The sequence below is a fragment of the Antechinus flavipes genome, chromosome 1 (genome assembly GCF_016432865.1).
Source record: "Antechinus flavipes isolate AdamAnt ecotype Samford, QLD, Australia chromosome 1, AdamAnt_v2, whole genome shotgun sequence".
NCBI classification, from domain to species: Eukaryota; Metazoa; Chordata; class Mammalia; order Dasyuromorphia; family Dasyuridae; genus Antechinus; species Antechinus flavipes.
Genome location: NC_067398.1, coordinates 672,425,217 through 672,445,529, shown reverse-complemented (window position 1 = coordinate 672,445,529; position 20,313 = coordinate 672,425,217). Strand labels below are relative to the sequence as shown.

The window sequence follows — 20,313 nt, the reverse complement described above, 5'->3', positions numbered from 1 at the left end:
ATTTTAACTCTATTTCTACAGCTATGAGATTGGCTAATATAAAAGAAAAAGAAAATGATAAATGTTGGAGGGGATATGGGAAAACTGGGACACTAACACACTATTAGATGAGTTTTGAACTGATTCAACCATTCAGGAGAGCAATTTGGAACTATACTCAAAAGGGTAAAACACTGTGCATACCCTTTAAAAAAAAATTTGTTTTTGGTTAACCCTTTTTATTTTCAAAACATATGCATGGATAATTTTCAATATTCACCCTTGCAAAATCTTGTGTTCCAATTTTCCCCCTCCCTTCCCTCTCCTTTAGATGACAAGTAATCCAATATATGTCAAACATGTGCAATTCTTCTATATATATTTTCACAATTACCATGCTGCATAAGAAAAATCAAAAAGAAAAAAATGAGAAAAAAAATGCAAGCAAACAACAAAAAAAGTAAAAATACTATGTTATGATGCACTTTCAGTTCCCATTCCTCTCTTTAGGTGCAGAGACCATTGGAACTAGCCTGAATCATTTCATTGTTGGAAAGAGCCACGTCCATCAGAATTGATCATCGTGTACATACCCTTTGATCCAGCAATAACACTACTGGGTCTGTATTCCAAGAGATCATATAAAAGGCAAAAGTGTCTATGTACATAAAAATATTTTTAGGAGCTCATTTTGTGGTGGCAAAGAATTGGAAATTGAGGGGATACCCATCAAGTGGAGAAAGGCTGAACAAGTTGTGGTATATAAATGTAATGGGAAATGATGAGCACTTCTCCAATTGATAAATGGTCAAAGGATATGAACAATTTTTAGATGATGAAATTGAAACTATTTCCACTCATATGAAAGAGTGCTCTGAATCATTATTAATCAGAGAAATGCAAACTAAGACAACTCTGAGATACCACTACACCCCTGTCAGATTGGCTAAGATGACAGGAAAAAATAATGATGAATGTTGGAGGGGATGTGGGAAAACTGGGATGTTGATGCATTGTTGGTGGAGTGGTGAACAGATCCAACCATTCTGGAAAACAATCTGGAATTATGCCCAAAAAGTTATCAAACTGTGCATACCCTTTGATCCAGCAGTGCTACTACTGGGCTTATATCCCAAAGAGATACTAAAGAGGGGAAAGGGACCTGTATGTGCCAAAATGTTTGTGGCAGCCCTATTTGTAGTGGCTAGAAGCTGGAAAATAAATGGATGCCCATCAATTGGAGAATGGCTGAATAAATTGTGGTATATGAAAGTTATGGAATATTATTGTTCTGTAAGAAATGACCAGCAGGATGAACACAGAGAGGCTTGGAGAGACTTATATGAACTGATGCTGAGTGAAATGAGCAGAACCAGGAGATCATTATATACCTCAACAATGATACTGTATGAGGATGTATTCTGATGGAAGTGGATCTCTTTGACAAAGAGAAGATCTAACTCAGTTTCAATTGATCAATGATGGACAGAAGCAGCTACATCCAAAGAAAGAACACTGGGAAATGAATGTAAACTGTTTGCATTTTTGTTTTTATTCCCAGGTTATTTTTACCTTCTGAATCCAATTATTCCTGTGCAACAAGAGAACTGTTCGGTTCTGCACACATATATTGTATCTAGGATATACTGTGACATATTTAACATGTATAGGACTGCTTGCCATCTCGGGGAGGGGGTGAAGGGATGGAGGGGAGAAGTATGAACAGAAGTGAGTGCAAGGGATAATGTTGTAAAAAAATTACCCAGACATGGGCTCTGTCAATGAAAAGTTATAATTATTTTAAAAAGATAAAAAAATAAAAATATATATATATAAAAAACCAAAAACCAAAAAAGAAGAAAAAGAAATGATGAGCATGCTTCAGAAACACCTGGAAAGACTTAAATGAACTGATGCTAAATGGGGTGTGCAGAACCAGGAGAACATTATAATATAGTAATAATAATATTGTGTGATGATCAGATGTGACAGACTTAATTCTTCTCAGCAATACAATGATCCAAGACAATTTTTTTTTTTATTAAAGCTGCTTATTTTCAAAACATATGCATAGATAATTTTCAACATTCACCTTTGCAAAACCTTTTGCTCCAATTGTTTTTTTCCTTCTCTTCTCCACTTCCTCCCCTTGCCATCTGGCAAGTAATCCAATAGGTTAAACATGTGGAATTCTTCTATACATATTTTCACAATTATCATGGTGCACAAGAAAAATGAGATCAAAAAGGAAAAAAATGAAAAAAGAATGCAAAACTCAAGCACATTAACAACAAAAAAAGTGAAAATACTATGTTGTGATCCACACTCAATCCCCTAGTCTTCTCTCTGAATGCAGATGGTTCTCTTCATCACAAAGCCATTGGAACTGACCTGAATCACTTGCTATTAAAAAGAGCCATGTCCCAGCCCTTTTAGTAGTGGCAAGAAACTGGAAATTGAATGGCTGTCCATGAATTGGAGAATGGCTTAATAACTTATAGTATACGAATGTTATGGAATACTATTATTCTATAAGAAAAGACCAGCAGGACGATTTCAGAGAACCTTGGAGAGACTTATATGAACTGATGCTAAGTGAAATGAGCAGAACCAGGAGATCATTATACACGCCAACAAGATTATGTGATGATCAATTCTGATGGACATGGCTCTCTTCAACAATGAGATGATTCAAACCAGTTCCACCTGTTCAGTGATAAAGAGAGCCATCTACACCCAGAGAGAGAATCATGGGAACACAGTGTGGAACACAATACAGCATTCTCATTCTCTCTGTTATTTCCTTGAATTTTGTTTTCTTTCTCAGTTTTTCTTTTCCTTCCTTCTTGATCTGATTTTTCTTGTGCAGCAAGATAACTGTATACATATATATATATATATATAGGATTTAACATGTATTTTAACATATTTAACATGTATCGGATTACCTGCCAGCTAGGGAAGGAATTGGGGGGGAAGGAGGGGAAAATTTGGAACAAAAGGTTTTGCAAGAGTCAGTGTTGGAAAATTACTCATGCACATGCTTTGTAAATAAATAAATAAACAAACAAACAAACGAATGAATGAATGAATAAAAGATAAAGAAAGAAAGAAAAGAGACTCGTCCATCAGAATGGATCGTTGTTAAAATCCAAACATTTATTTTCTCCTTCCAAGTCTTATCTCTTTCCTTGGGCCCGGGCAGCTTTCTTAGAGGCCTATCTCACTCCTTGATTCCAAGAGCTCTTGCAGCTTCTCTGCCAGCTTCTGCCTCCAGCTCTCTCTGAATCTTCTCAAATGATGCCTCCACTCACTCCTGGCTCTCAATCTCCCAGAGTGCTCTTTGGCCCCGAGAGCTTCTTGCTTATATGCTGTACACTGAGTACACACCAATCATTATATCACTGAGAAATCATTATTTGTTGTAGGATTAAATCAATTCTAAACTAGATTTAAACATTGTTTCCTCAATTCCACTTAGTACCTTATTTCAAATTCTGGCCCATAACATCTCCTTGTAGGATCAGATCAATCATACTGAACCATGCTAAATTAGATAATTATTGTCTCTATCAATTCTAATGACTTAACACTTTGTAAGGATTCCAACAGATCATCATATAACCTTGTTGCTGTATACAACATTCTCCTAGTTTTACTCATTTCTTTCTTTCTTTTTTCTTTTTTTTTGGCTGGGGCGATTAGGGTTAAGTAACTTTGCCCAGAGTCACACAGCTAGGAAGTGTTAAATGTCTGAAGCCAGACTGAACTCAGGTCTTCTTGATTTCAGAGCCAGTGTTCTATCCATTTGTACCACCTAGCTGCCCCGGGTTTTACTCACTTCACTTAGCATCAGTTCATGTCAGTCTCTCCGGGCTTCTCTGTGTTCATCCTGCTGGTCATTTCTTACAAAACAATAATATTCCATAACATTAATATGCCATAACTTATTTAGCCATTCTTCAACTGAAGGGCAGGCACTCAGTTTCTTGTCACTACCAAAGTGCTGCTACATTTTTGCTCATGTGAGTCCTTTTCCCTTTTTTATGATTTCTTTGGGATACAGACCAAAGTAGAGAAACTACTCTAAAAGAGTAGAGAAGTAGAGAAACTGCTGGATCAAAGGGTATGCAAAGTTTGATAGCCTTTTGGGTATAATTCCAAAGTGCTCTCCAGAATGGTTGGATCAGTTCACAACTCCACCAACAATGTATTAATGCCCTAGTTTTCTCAGATCTTCTCCAACATCATTATTATCTTTTTCTGTCATCTTGGCCAATTTGAGAGGTGTGTAGTGGTATCTCAGACTTGTTATAACTTGATCCAAGACAATTCCAAAAGACTTGTGATGGAAAAATCCCATCCACATTCAGAGAAAGAACTATGAAATCTGAATGCAGATCAATGTGTATTATTTTCACTTTTTAAAATGTTTTTTTGTTTTTTATTTCTCATAGTTTTTCCCTTCTCATAGTTTTTCCTTTTTGTTCTGATTTTTCTTTCAAAACACGACTAATATGGAAATATGTTTAATATGACTACATAGCCTATATCAGATTGCTTGCTGTCTTGGGAGAAAAAGTGGTAAGGGAGGAAGGAGAAAAAAATTTGGAAGTCAAAATTTTACAAAAATGAATGTTGAAAACTATCTTTACATGTAATTGGGGAAAAAATGCTAATAAGATTTACTTTCTTGCTAAATAACAGAAATGGGTTTTCCAAAATTGAGGTTGTGAATTACTATTTTGTGTGCTCTGACCAGTTGGTTAGATCAGTTCAGGTTAGGGACAATCATAGAAACAATATTACCACAAATGACAAATTATTGCTTTCAAGAGAATCCAGGCTTATACTTTGAGCCTGGATATAGGAGGCTTACCCCTCTGGGACAGGAACCTTCTTCTGTGCTTTGGGAGCCACAGGATTCAATTCCCCAGCAAACAGGGCAATCACTTCTTCTGCTACTGGTACTTCCTTTGTTTGTAGTTTCTGAATATACTTAATCAACTGCAATATGCAAGATGCCTAGAAAATAACCATATTATTATAAAGAAGTTGCCAAAACATTTATATATTTGAGAAGGCATCTATAGACAACTACAACCACCCTATAGCATTCGATATTTTGCTCTGACACCAGAAAAAAGAATAAAAATGCAAAAAAAAATTTTTCTACTTTAGACCTACAGCAAAGACTCTTTAGAGAAGAGAGTACAAAATTCATCATTGCACTACTTGCTTCAAAAGGAATACACACACACACAAAAATATGCACATATACACACAAATTTATAACTACATATTTACCAGTTATATGTACATAAAATGACATATGTGTATATATTCCATATACATATATGTATTCACTACTATATGTATGTACACAATACTATATACTACTTTCACACACACACACACACACACACACACACATTCACACTGTGCGTTTGTGAGGGGGAAGAAGGGAGTAGGAGCCTATCTGGTGAGAAAGAGGAAGTTCCCATATAATGAGAAATAAGGTCTGGAATGACTAGGAGCTCTCTCAAGATTTCTTCCAGTCTCAAACAAGATGACACATATCTCCTTTGTAAAGCTTTTCTTGATATCCTCTAGTTGTTAATATTTGGTCCCACCTAAAATATCAAAAGACACTTGATTTTTTCCCCAATCTTTCCTTTGTCTCCTTTATTTCATACTCTATATTTTACCTCTTAATTCAGGAGATGAAATCTGGATAAAGATTTTCACATGCACAAAAATAATCTTGATAGGATCTACCCATTAAACAACAAAAAATTATACCAGATGACTCCTATGTGCCAGGCACTGTGCTAATAAGTACTAAAGATACAAAAACCAAAGTGAGATAATCCCTGCCCTCAAGGAGCTCCCATAATGCTGGGAGATTGAATATATTCTCAGATAAGTAAAAGCTACATAAACCAGATAAATGCATAGTTATACTTAGGAACAGCTAGGGTAAGCTCTCTGAAGGAAAGCTCTCTGGGAAAGAGGAAGTCATAAGGTATGAAAGAAACCTAGGGGATGCAAAGTCATCAATAAAAAATTATTTTTTTAAAAATAGAGAAAGGAGGGAGAAAGACTGGAAGGATGATAGATGGCTGCAATTAGGATCTTGAACCAAAAGAGACAATATGAGTTTAGGAAAACAGCCTGCAAGCCAGGTAAAGGTATAGTATAGTAGTAATGGAAAACTGTTAAATAACCAGACAAAATGTTAGAATATTTGTTTTTTTAAAATTTTGATGTGTTTTTTTTAACACTTTGTCACTTCCTAATAACCATGCTTGAGCCATTGTAACATAGATGTATAATGTAAAAAAAAAAAAAAAAAACCCCAACCACCCCAACATATCCATCATGTCTGTCATATATAGAAATGGATTCCACTCACATGGTCTATAATCTATATCAAGAGTAAGAAAATATTTCATGAGAAATCATCTGTAATCAAAAATTACTTGATTCTGATATCTTTTAGAACTGTTTCTGCAAAAACAAAAAGCAGTTGATAATTCATTGACTTGTCTTAATTTCACTTTTTTTTTTAATTAGAAGAAGAAGAAAGGAACTTGTAGTTCTGGAACAGAGCTTCGCTAAAAAGAAAAGTCTGGTTGCTTGGAAAGATCACAGTTCTTTTAGAGTCTGTGATAGAAGAAGAGAGGAAGCACAGACAAAATTAAAAATTTAAAAAATATATAAGAAATACCCAAATGAAAACTCCTAGGAAGTAGGAAGAAAAAATACTGTCAAACAGTGATAAAGAAAAAATTTAAGTACCAAAGAGCTACAATAAGAACTACACATCATATAGCAGCCTCAACTATAAAGGAGCACAGAGCTAGGAATATATTTGATAAGGCAGAGGAGATATGCAGGCTTGCAATCAAGAATAACTTACCCAGAAAAATGAATATAATCCTACAAGGAAAAAATGAAATAAAGGGCTTCCAAGCCTTCCAGATATAAAGAACAGAGTTAAATAAATTCTTTGACATTCAAATTTAAGTGAAACACAAAAAGCTAAATAAGAATGAACAATCATAGATTAAACAAAGTTAAACTGCTAACATTTAAATATAAGATGACAGATCCCCTTCTGGACTCTACTGTCATTAAGTGTCATAAAGAGTTTAATTTGGCAAGGAGGTGGTTCAGTGAACAAAGCTCTAGGCTTGGAGTTAGGAAGACCTGGGTTCAAATTTCGCCTTAGACATGTACTTGCTGTTTGACCCTGGTCAAGTTATTTAACCACTGTTTGCCTTAATTTCTTCTAACATGTTTTCCAAGAAAATCTCATAAATGGTATAGTCTACAGGGTCACAGAAAGTTGAACACGAATAAAAGAATGTGCATCAATTAGACAAAAGTCCTGAAAAGAAAAATGAAGGAGGCAAGGGAAGAATAATATAGTAGGAGAGAATGCAAAGCAAGAATAGGAAAAATTATCACAAATAACCAGTCTTAACAAGTAGAAGTCTATACAAATAAGAAGAAGGGGAAGAAGATGGTGATGGATATTTGAACCTCAATCTTATCTGAAATAGTCAAAAGAGGGAAGAACGCATGCATGCACATATATATACATATACACAAATATATTTCACTCAACAGGGAAATAGGAAGGAAACAAAATGAGGGAAAAGGAGATAGAAAATAAGAGATTAGATAGATGAAGGGAGATGTTGATCTTAAATAAAACTAATTCTAAGAAAATACAAAAACATTTACAGTTCTTTTTGAAGCGGCAAATCTGAGATAATCTGAGGGAGGGGTGTCCATCAACTGGAGAATAGCTGAACAAGTTATAATATATATATGTGATAAAATACTATTGTGCTAAAAGAAATAATGAAGGGGGGGGTTTCAGGAAAACTTGGAGAACTAATACAGAGAAAAGTGAACTAAAGAAGAAAAGAATTTATAATGATAAACAGACAAAGAACTTTGAAATGCTTAGGAACTCTGATTATGGAATTGTGATTAGTAATTAAGCTGATTAGGGTTAAGTCTTTTAGAGTATTTGTAAATATTTACACACACACACACACACACACACACACACACACACACACACTCTTTTCCTTTTGAACATGGCCAATGTGGAAATCTGTTTTGCTTGACAAAGCATATGTTTGTAATAGGGGTTTTGCTTTTCTTTTGTTCTCAAGTGGGTAGCAGGATTGGGATGGAAGGCAAAGAAGGAAGATTTTTGCTGCCTAAAAAAAAAAAAAATTAGTGTTATAAAGAGATTTTTAAATGAAGTAAAAAGTATAGAAGAAAAATTATCAAGTAGTTTAAAAGAGAAAATAGCAAATTACCCAAGAATTGAACTCCTTAAAAATTAGGTCAAAAAGAAATCAATGATTCCATGACAGGGTGAGAAATAATAGCATAAAATTAAAATACTGTATATAAAAAAAAGAGAAAACCTAAGATATCTGATTTAAAAAAAAAGTGACCTGTCAAACAGACCAAGGGAAAGATAATTTAAGAATCAGTGAATTTCTTGAAAACAATAATTTAAAGGGTAGTTAGAAGCCAGTGGATAGAGCGGGAGTTAGGAAGTTAGGAAGACCTGAGTTCAAATTGGGCCTCAGACACTAAACACTTACTAGCTGTGTGACTCTGGGCAATTCACTTAATCCAAACTGCCTCACAAAAAGAAAGAAAAAAAGAAAAACAGTGATTTAAAATGTGGACATCATATTTCAAGAATTCATAAATGAAATAGGATTAGAATAGGAAACAGCTCCCAAAAGAAAAAGTCCCATGAATGTCATTCAAAATCCAAAGCTATCAGATTTAAAAACAAACAAACTTCACATAGCCAGAAAATAGTTCAAATGGCAGGGAACCATAATCAGGATCCCACAAGATCTGATGACTTGTACTAAAAATCAAAAGATCTTGTAATGCAACATTTTCAAAAGTCATAGGCTTATTAATCAAAAATAATTTAACTTGCAAAGTTAAATATAATCTGTCAGGGTGAAAAAAATAAGTAAAATAGAGCATTTTAGATATGAAGTATAGGCACTTCAAAATAGAGACATGAATCCAGAGAAATCTATAAAGTTAAATTTAAGTAATTGTAAGATGTAGTGCTAACATTTTAACTTATGTCTAGTGTTCATAAGAAGCAACAGTAGAAACAATGTAACAATAAAACTGTATCTCAAGATGAAATAAGCAACCCACTTCCTGACAGAGAAGTGATAGACACAAGATACAAAGAGATACACATTTATGGACAATGGAAGACACTGTGAATTTTTTTTTTCCGCTTGACTGTGCTTCCTTGTTAGAAAGTTTCTTTTCTTCTCTTGATTTTTAACTGAGGTGGCAAGGATAGGTGGGTGATAGCAATAGTGATACAAAAAAAAAGGGGGGGGAGAAGGGCAGGAGGAGAAGATTGCAACATTTTAAAAGACAACAGAAGAAAACATATGGTCAAGAGAAAGCAGATGGGGCAGTTTTTAAAGTAACTACTAGATTTTTTTAAAATCCAGATTTAAAAATTTTTTTAATTTTAAAATTTTTAAGAAAGTAAATTAAAGGCAATAAAATGTTTTAGACATTTTAAAGTTTAAACTGGGGGGGGGGAATGGGAGAAACAAAGAAAGACTAGGAGGCTGTTCAAAGGAGATGGTAACAACAATAACATAATTAATCCATTCTTTTTTGTTTGCTTCGTTTTTTTTCTGCCAAGGAAAATTATTTAGTTAGAAAGATTTGAACAAAATGGCTAATGGCATATTGATATACTTAGATAATACTTCATGAGTTCAAATTATCAAATTTAAATGAACTACATTCCAAGGTATTAAAAGAAGGGTGTGACTAATAAGCACTACTAACAGTGTTCCTTAAAATAATGTAGTGGAAAGGAGATACACTATAGCCCAGAGGAAGGTAAATGTTTCATATTTTTTTTAAAAAGGAAAAATAATGAAAGTCTGAAAACTATAGTCTAATAAACATGATTTTAATTCTTGGCAAAATTCTGAAAATTTTTAAAAGAACATCTAGATTAAAATTGAAACTAGAAAACAAATAATAAATATATATATATATGGATTCCTTTACAATAGATTATACCAGACTAATCTAGTTGTTTATGAAGCTAGATCATCACAGGAATGTTGTAGGTATCTCATTTATGTAAATTTTAGCAAAATATGAAACAAAAACTCTTATGCTCTTGTAGACAAGATGGAGAATTTGAACTAAAACCCAAGAAGGTGTAGGAGTTATTACCATTTTGAAGTCTCCTTAAAAGTGTGAATTCAGCAGCACTACCAGGAATGTATGCTTGGTCTTATGCTCCTGAATACAGATACAGATAGCATGCTTATTATATTGATCATCCCCACTGTTCCATCTCAGAGAGGAGTTTCCATCTTTTTAGCTTCATACGTGGCCTAGCAAGCATACCATTCAATTCCCTATCTTTCTCCTGTCTCACTCCTTTTATGTGTCATCTTCCTCCAATATAATGTAAGGTCCTTCATAGCAAGAACTCTTATTTTGGGGGGCTCATTGCCTCTGCTTTTGCACATTATGTAGCACATATTAGCACTTAGTAAATCTAATTCCTTCCTTCCTTCTTTCTTTTGTTCTCCTTCTCCCTCCCCACAAGATACAAAATTAGGAGGAATAGCTAATACACCATCTAAAGGTATTAGGTCCCCCAAAAAATCTTGTCAGACTAGAACCTTGGGCTGAATCTAGTAAATCTAGTCAACTGAAATTGAATGCATATTATAAATAGTAAATCTTACACTTGGACCAAAAAACAGCTTTGCACGGATAAGAGGGAGGAAGTGTGGCTAGATAGCAATTTCTCTGAAAAGGACTTGAGATTTTCAATAGGCAAATGATTTGAAAAAAGTAAACAGAATTTAAAAGGCAGGCAAAATTGCCAAGTAAGCTTCTATGATAGTGGCACAGTGCCACAGTCTAGCAGCACAGGACTAATGCAATGATAATACCACTGCATTTTAACCTGGTCCGACAATATCTGCAGCCTTTTGGTCAGTTTTGATGTCATATTCTAGGAAGGACATTAACAAGCTGTAGAAAATGACAGTGAAAGGTGCTCTGAAATATGACATAGCTTTGTTGAAAGGAGAATTAATTAGACTTGTTTTGCTTATTAATTAAATTAATTAAATTAAAACTATCCAAAAATAAAATGGGTTGCTGAAAGTCCTTAAGCAAAAGGCAGTTGGTGAGCAGCTTTTTGTGGTGTCAAGGCATTGGAAATTGAATGGAACCCATCAAGTGAGGAATGGTTGAAAAAGCTGTGGTATATGAATGAAATAGAATATTATTGTTCTATAAGAAATGATTAACAGGCTGACTGATTTCAGAAAATCCTGAAAAGACTTAAATGAGTTGATGCTGAGTGAAGTGAGCAAGAACCAGGAGAACATTGTACACAATAAAAACAAGATTGTGTGATGATGAACTTAAACTTTTCTCAGCAACATAGGAATCCAATACAACTACAATAGACTTGGGATGGAAATAGCATCTGCAAATAAGAAAAGAACTATGAATGCTGAATGTATATCAAAGCATACAATTTTCATTTTTTTCTTTTCTTGTATTTTTTTCCCTTTTGTTCTGATTATTCTTTTACAATATGACTAATATGGGAAATATGTTTAATACATATGTTTAATATATATTTACATGTGCCTATATCAGATTGCTTAATATTCTTAGAGGGAGAAGAGGTAAGGGAGGGAGGGAAGAAAAAATATGGAAACCAAATTTACAAAAATGAACATTGAAAAGGATGGTAGAACTTCAACAACGATACTGTATGAGGATGTATTCTGATGGAAGTGGATTTCTTTGACAAAGAGACCTAACTCCGTTTCAATGGATAAATGATGGATAGAAGCATTGTATCTAGGATATACTGCAACATATTTAACATATATAGGACTGCTTGCCATCTAGGGGAGGGGGTGGAGGAAAGGAGGGGAAAATCGGAACAGAAGCGAGTGCAAGGGATAATGTTGTAAAAAAATTACCTTGGCATGGGTTCTCTCAATAAAAAGTTATATATAAAAATAAATTTAAATAAATAAATAAATAGATTGATTAATTAATTTTTTTAAAAAAGAAAAGGACGGTAGAAATCAACATTAAAGTGCTCTTTTCCATGAAATTCCTTCAAATAGATATAGAAAATGTACCAGACCAAATTCTAATAGGAAACTCTAGAAAAAGTCATAATGAGTCATTTGTCTAGCATAGAAAAGGAGGCCTTACAAACACTGGGGATGGGATCATACCAGAAGTATGCTACACAGAGAACATCAGTATTCAGGGAAAAGCTGTGAGCCAAGAAGAAAGACCCCAGATCTATAGCACAGAAGCCACCAGATCCACATGGGGATGTTGTGGTGGAGGAGATCAGGCGAACTAGCAGCTCTGTGGCATACTACACAGGCGACTGAGAAGATCTGTGCTTAATCGACACTGAAGGAAGGGAGGCCCTGGGCAATATAGTAGCAGCAATAGCAGCAGGCAGCAGCAGTAGTGATGGTGTGCTCGGGCCTCATGAGTGAAATAAGATCTCATTCCCAACATCTTGCCCAGCCTGAAAAGGAATAAATCAGAGCAAGAATCCCATTCTAAAGGAGAGCCTATAATTCTGCTGCTCCAAAACAACAGAACTTTCCAGCTAGCTGAGAAGGAATCCGATAGCCATTTACTCTTGCATAGACCAAAATTCACTTCAGGGACTTGCAGAGCTCAAACATAGGGAGCCAGCAATATAGGACTCTGCCCTGGATCATGGGAACACTGCAAGTCAATAGATCCCCAGTTAGTTTGATAACACTCAATGCTGCAAGAAAGCAGCAAAGCACCAGCTAGAAGTTTTGCAGAGCTTAGCACTGTCAAGTTCAAAATCAGGAAATAGGCTGGAAGAATGAACAAGTCCAAAAAAAAAGAGAGAGAGAGAGAGAGAGAGAGAGAGAGAGAGAGAGAGAGAGGAGGAGGAGGAGGAGAAAGAAGAGGAAGAGCAGGAAGAGGAGAAAGAGAAGGAACAAAGAAAAAAAGATGAAGAAATGTTAATAAAGTGATATGAGAATGCTAAAAAGAAAATAAATTTTGAAAGGAAATGAGAACTATGGAAGAAAGAATTGGAAAGCCAATTAGCAACTTGGTCCAAAAAGTATAAAAACCAGTCCCAAACAAAAACTCCCTGAAAATTAGAAAGAACCAAATAGAAGCCAATGACTTTCTGAAGCAAAAAGAAATGTTAAGACAAAAGTCAAAAAATTGAAAAAAATAAATGAAAATATAAGATGATAGTAAAAACAACTGACCTGGAAAACAAATTGAGAAGAAAAAAATTTAAGAATCAACAGAACAGATGGCAAAGTAGATAGAATACCAATCCTGGAATCAGGAGCTCAAATGTGGCCTCAGATACTTAACACTAGCTGTGTGATCCTGAAAAAATCATTTAACACCAACTGCCATGGAGGGGAAGGGGGGGAAAAATCAATGGATTATTTAAATATTATGACCAAAATAAGAAATTAAATATCATATGTCAAGGAATCATGAAAGACAATTGCCTGTAACTCTTAGAATTAGAGGGCAATGTAGAAATAGAATTCACCAATCCCCTCCTAAAAGAAACCCCCAAATGAAAACTCCCATGAATACCACAGTCAAAACCTAGAGTTTCCAGATAAATGAAAAATATTAGTACTGTATATCAAACCTCAGAACACAGAATATCAGAAACAGGGACCCTTGAACAAGGACTGTCACATTTTGGAGTTATTGTGGATTCTTGAATATTAGAACCAGAAGCTACTTTAGAGAACATTTAGGGATTCTTGTTTTTAAAATATTGTCTATAACTCTTTCAATATAATTTGCTTCCCTTGGAGTCCTATGTATTTTAATTTTTCCATTTAAAAATACAAGAAGGGATTTAAAGGTTTCATAGTTTGACAAAAGGGTCCATGACACAAAAAAGTAAGCACGCCTGAAAGAAGCAAATCCCCTCACTTTTCCTTTTATGATACAGACATGGTACTGATACTTAAACCAGGAAGGTTGAAAACAGAGAAAGAAAATTACAGACCAATCTCCCTAATGAATATTGATGCAAAAATCTTAAATAGATTATTAGCAAAAAGATTACCGAAAATCATCCCCAGGATAATACACTATGACCAAGTAGGATTTCTACCAGGAATGTAGGGCTGGTTCAATATAGGAAAACTATTTGCATAATTGACTATATCAATTACCAAATTAACAAAAACCATATGATCATTTCAATAGATGCAGAAAAAGCATTTGATAAGATCCAATATCCATTCCTATTAAAAACACTTGAGAGTATAGGAATAAATGGATTCTTCCTTAAAATAGTCAGGAGCAGACCCATACTTAACACTGTATACCAAGATAAAATCAAAATGGGTCCATGATTTAGGCATAAAGAACGAGATTACAAATAAATTAGAGGAACATAGCATAGTTTATCTCTCAGACTTGTAGAGGAGGAAGAAATTTGTGATCAAAGATGAACTAGAGACCATTACTGATCACAAAATAGAAAATTTTGATTACATTAAATTAAAAGGCCTTTGTACAAACAAAACTAATGCAAACAAGATTAGAAGGGAAGCAATATACTGGGAAAACATTTTCACAGTTAAAAGTTCTGATAAAGGCCTTATTTCCAAAATATATAGAGAACTGACTCAAATCTATAAGAAACCAAGTCATTCTCCAATTGATAAATGGTCAAAGGATATGAACAGACAATTTTCAGAGGATGAAATTGAAACTATTACCACTCATATGAAAGAGTGTTCCAAATCATTATTGATCAGAGAAATGCAAATTAAGACAACTCTGAGATACCACTACACACCTGTCAGATTGGCTAAGATGACAGGAAAAAATAATGATGAATGCGGGAAAACTGGGACACTAATGCATTGTTGGTGGAGTTGTGAATGAATCCAACCATTCTGGAGAGCAATCTGGAATTATGCCCCAAAAGTTATCAAATTGTGCATACCCTTTGATCCAGCAGTGTTTCTATTGGGCTTATATCCCAAAGAAATACTAAAGAAGGGAAAGGGACATGTATGTGCCAAAATGTTTGTAGCAGCCCTCTTTGTAGTGGCTAGAAACTGGAAAATGAATGATTGCATTGTTTGTGGAGTTGTGAACAAATCCAACCATTCTGGAGAGCAGTTTGGAACTATGTTCAAAAAGTTATCATACTGTGCATACTCTGATCTAGAAACGTTACTACTGGGCTTATACCCCAAAGAGATACTAAAGAAGGGAAAGGGACCTGTATGTGCCAAAATGTTTGTAGCAGCCCTCTTTGTAGTGGCTAGAAACTGGAAAATGAATGGATGCCCATCAATTGGAAAATGGCTGGGTAAATTGTGGTATATGAATGTTATGGAATATTATTGTTCTGTAAGAAATGACCAGCAGGATGAATACAGAGAGGACTGGCGAGACTTACATGAACTGATGCTAAGTGAAATGAGCAGAACTAGGAGATCATTATACACTTCAACAACGATATTGTATGAGGACATATTTTGATGGAAGTGGATTTCTTTGACAACGAGACCTGAGTTTCAATTGATAAATGACAGACAGAAGCAGCTACACCCAAAGAAAGAACACTGGGAAACGAATGTGAACTATCTGCATTTTTGTTTTTCTTCCCGGGTTATTTATACCTTCTGAATCCAATTCTCCCTGTGCAACAAGAGAACTGTTCGGTTCTGCAAACATATATTGTATCTAGGATATACTGCAACATATCCAACATATATAGGACTGCTTGCCATCTAGGGAAGGGGGTGGAGGGAGGGAGGGGAAAAATCAGAACAGAAATGAGTGCAAGGGATAATGTTGTAAAAAAATTACCCTGGCATGGATTCTGTCAATATAAAGTAATTATTAAATAAAAATTAAAAAAAAAAAAAAGAAAGGGTGTCCCAAATCACTACTGATCAGAGAAATGCAAATTAAAACAACTCTGAGATACCACTACACACCTGTCAGATTGGCTAAGATGACAGGAAAAGATAGTGACGAATGTTGGAGGGGATGCGGGAAAATTGGGGCACTGATAACATTGTTGGGGGAATTGTGAATGTATCCAACCATTCTGGAGAGCAGTTTGGAACTATGTTCAAAAAGTTATCATACTGTGCATACTCTGATCTAGAAACGTTACTACTGGGCTTATACCCCAAAGAGATACTAAAGAAGGGAAAGGGACCTGTTTGTGCCAAAATGTTTGTGGCAGCCCTGTTTGTAGTGACTAGAAACTGGAAAATGAATGGATGCCCATCAACTGGAGAATGATTGGGTAAATTGTGGTATATGAATGTTATGGAATATTATTGTTCTGTAAGAAATGACCAGCAGGATGAATACAGAGAGGCTTGGAGAGACTTACATGAACTGATACTAAGTGAAATGAGCAGAACCAGGAGATCATTATATACTTCAACAAAAATACTACATGAGGATGTATTCTGATGGAAGTGGATCTCTTTGACAATGAAAAGATCCAATTCAGTTCCAGTTGATCAATGATGGACAGAATCAGGACAGAATCAGCTATACTTGGAGAAAGAACACTGGGAAATAAATGTGGACTACTTGCATTTTTGTTTTTCTTCCCAGATTATTTTTACCGTCTGAATCCAATTTTTCTTGTGCAACAAGAGAACTGTATGGATCTGTACACATATATTGTATTTAAGATATACTTGAATATGTTTAACATGTATAAGACTGCCTGCCATCTAGGAGAGGGGATAGAGGGTGGGAAGGGAAAAGTCGGAACAGAAGTGACTGCAAGGGACAATGTTGAAAAATTACCATGCATATGTTCTGTCAATAAAAAGTTATAATAAATAAAAAAGATAATAGAAAATACAAGAGTGAAGACAAGGTGAAGAAGTACTAGAATACTTAAACATTTAGACATTAATGGAAGAATAAATGAACAAGAGACAAGTCTAGGTAGAGAAGTAGATAGAGCACCAGCCCTGGAGTCAAGAGGACTTGAGTTCAAATCCAGGTTCAGACACTTTATACTCACTAGCTGTATGACCTTGGGCATGTCACTTAATTCCAAGTGTCACACACACACATACACACACACACACACGAATACACAGAAAATGGAAGTTATAGCTAAAAAGCAATTACAAATCTATTATATGGTATTCAGAAAATCTTTTGAAGAGCAAATATTTGAAAATGCATAGGTATTTGGCTTTTAATTTAAAATGAATGCAAAGGGAAGGAAAGGGAAAGGGCAGCTCTGGTTCCATTACCCTCTCTTGAACTTCTAGATCAGCACTCTGTACAAACTGAGGAAGCCGGTCAATCATCAGCTGGGTGATCTCCTGGGCTGCATCCTTTTCCTCACTTTGCTCCTTCTGCTGTAGAATGGATGCATATAACTTCACCATATTCTGCACATATACTGCTTGGATGTGACCTGGTAAGGTGGTGACTTTAGGTCTCAGCATGGCTTCTAGAGTCTGATGAGGTTCCTGAAGGTGCCTAAAATGATGAAAAGACAAAGTCTGCTGATTAAAACTCCACTGTTGTGGAGATTTGGTTTTCTTTGTCTATGATACTTTAATTTCATAGAATTGGGCATTTTAATGGCTTATACTTTCATTAGTAAAGGTCCTCCTTTCTCCAAGACAATCTTTATAAGTTTCTATAGGTGAAAAAAAAATTCCATAGCAGTCTCCATGTCATGATGAGTTTCAGATAGGCTGGTCTGCACTGAAATATAGTAGAAGTCTAATGAGATTGGAAATATAGGTTGATGTCAGGGCAGAACTTTAAAAGCTAAACAGAGAAGCTAATATTTAATGCTACAGGCAACAGGAAGCCACTGGAGCTGATTGAGAAGCTGAGTCACATGATTAGATCTGTACTTAAGGAAAATTATTCTGGCAGCAATGTGTAGGAGGGACTAGAGTGGGTAGAGGCTTGAGGCAGGGAGAATAATTTAGAAAGCTGATACAATAATCTAGGAGAGAAATGATGGATTGGGTGGGTGGGAATGAATTAAAGTGGTAGCTATATGAGGGAAGAGAAGGGGGAAATGGAAAGAGGTGTGGGAAAGATAGTAGCAAGATCTGGTGTCTGAGGAGCTGTAGGGTGAAGGGGGAGGAGGAGCTCGGGAAATATGGTGATTACAAACCTGAAACACTGAAAGGATGGTAGTTCCTTCAAAAGAATTAAAGAAATTTGTAAAAAAGAATGGTTTAGAAGAAAAGATAATGAGTTTAGTTTTGAACAAGTTGAATTTATAATGTCTATGAGACATCAAGCTGGAAATGTCCAACAGGCATTTGGTGAAGTGGGATTGAACTGTATAGGATATGCTAGGGCTGGACCTATAGATCTGGAGCCATCTAACTAGAGACAAACTTCTGGAAGTTGATATGTTATAAAGAGAGATTTCAGAGGGAGTGTTCTAGCAGTAGACATGAGAAAAAGGGATATGGCTCTTTAAGACAAGGAGTCAATTTGGAACTCTGTACTTAAACTGAGGAAGAAAATTTGCCAAAAGCTTTAAGCAACGCTGTGATTAGAAACTAGAAATGAGTATTTCCCTTTAAAACACAACTTCCCTTTTAAGTAACTGACTTACTCAGAGAATTCTCCACAGATCCAGGCTGCAGCATAAAGCACCTCACAGATTCCATTCCTTTGGGTGTTACTGGCTATCAAGTGAGCATTGTCCAAAAGCATGGCCATCTGGGAAACAGCAAATTTCCGAATGGCTTTAACTCGGATGGCGACGTCCAGCATCTGGGCAGCAATGAGGTGACCGTGCCGCGTTCCTTCCAAACGGGTAAGCTCTACCAGAATGCTTATGTACCTATGGAGGCAGAGGGGACCACCGAGTCTAAGTTCTCCAACAACACATGAGAGATTTTTGAAAAGTCCAAATAAGAAAAATCAGGAAACTGACCATTCAAAGTTGGTGATATATTGGTAGTTGGCCTGACTACATATATCAATGATTTTGGTCAGCAGCTCATCCCTGTAAGTTGTCCCTTCTGCTTTGTCCACATGAATCATCAGTTTCTTCACAATCTCCATTAAGTTCTTCTTTGACACCTGTGGAAAGAGACCATATCAACTGCTAGCACTTCCATTAAGAATCTACTAAGTATTTGGATCCCCTGAGAGCACTGGCTGAGTTAAATTATCTTTAACAATCACTCAGGTAGAGGGAAGATTTACCATGTGAAGTCAACTTTTATATTGTTTTGCTTTAAGAGAATGTTTATATTTAAGTCTAATGAGAAAAAGATAACTTGTGATAAAAGCATTTGAATTATAGGTTTTAAGAATCTTATTTTTATTAATATCCTTTGTTTTTATATCACATTTCTGAATATCTCATCTCCTTCTACACAGCCATCTCTCATACCTTTCTTTATTCTAAAAAGAAAAACTTGGTTTTGTACATTTAACCACCAATGCAACAACTATGTGAAAATAAGAGCAATAATTTTCTGTTATTTTTCAACATTTTAAAGACAGAAAAATAAGGATAGAGTATTTTGTATTATTTTCTATATTAAAAAGCCTTTCTGTGTAATGAACTATGCCATAAAATGATACAATTCTTCAGAAATTTACCTGAAGTTTTAAGAAAATTCTCAATTTTTAAAGTTATCATTCTTCAAATAACTTGAAAATACTGCACTCACAAAAAAAAGCCAATAATATATGGAATATAGGAAATGTATGACAGGAAAAACTTGGCACATATTGGATCCACACATTAACAGGTTATTTGGTAGCTATATAACAATTATAGGTTAATGCATTCAAAAAATTGAAAGAAGATGATGTACCTACCATTCCATATAGAAGATCTAATGCTCTAAGTCGAATAGATTCATCCTTATCATCCAAACACTGGAGAATGAGATCCTTATGGGACTGAACAGACTTAGGATGAGTTTTCAGGATTTTGGACATAGCAAGCAATCCCAAATACTTTACTAGTTAAAAAAAAAAAAAAAAAAAAAAAAAGGCACAAAATAATTTCTGTTATTTGTGTGCACAATTGTACTAAGCATTGTAAACAGGGAATAAAACACAGTCTCTAACTTTAAGAATCTTATAAGCTAAAATAGGCAGTTTTGTGTATAGTTATAATTAAGATACATTTTATAAAGTAACAGTATCCTACTTCACAAACATATAGGGGCTTTCAATGTGCAAGGT

General features: G+C 35.1%; 1 protein-coding gene across 1 annotated transcript in view; it reads right to left on the bottom strand.

Moving 5' to 3' along the window:
* Positions 1 to 20,313, bottom strand: part of AP3D1 (adaptor related protein complex 3 subunit delta 1) — a 140,757-nt gene that overhangs the window by 39,213 nt on the left and 81,231 nt on the right. The window contains exons 12-16 of the mRNA XM_051972248.1: positions 19,942 to 20,087; positions 19,043 to 19,191; positions 18,719 to 18,949; positions 17,379 to 17,610; positions 4,859 to 5,004 (exon numbers count right to left, since the gene is read on the bottom strand). Coding sequence (XP_051828208.1) covers positions 4,859 to 5,004; positions 17,379 to 17,610; positions 18,719 to 18,949; positions 19,043 to 19,191; positions 19,942 to 20,087 — 904 coding nt within the window. The remainder of the gene's footprint in view (positions 1 to 4,858; positions 5,005 to 17,378; positions 17,611 to 18,718; positions 18,950 to 19,042; positions 19,192 to 19,941; positions 20,088 to 20,313) is intronic.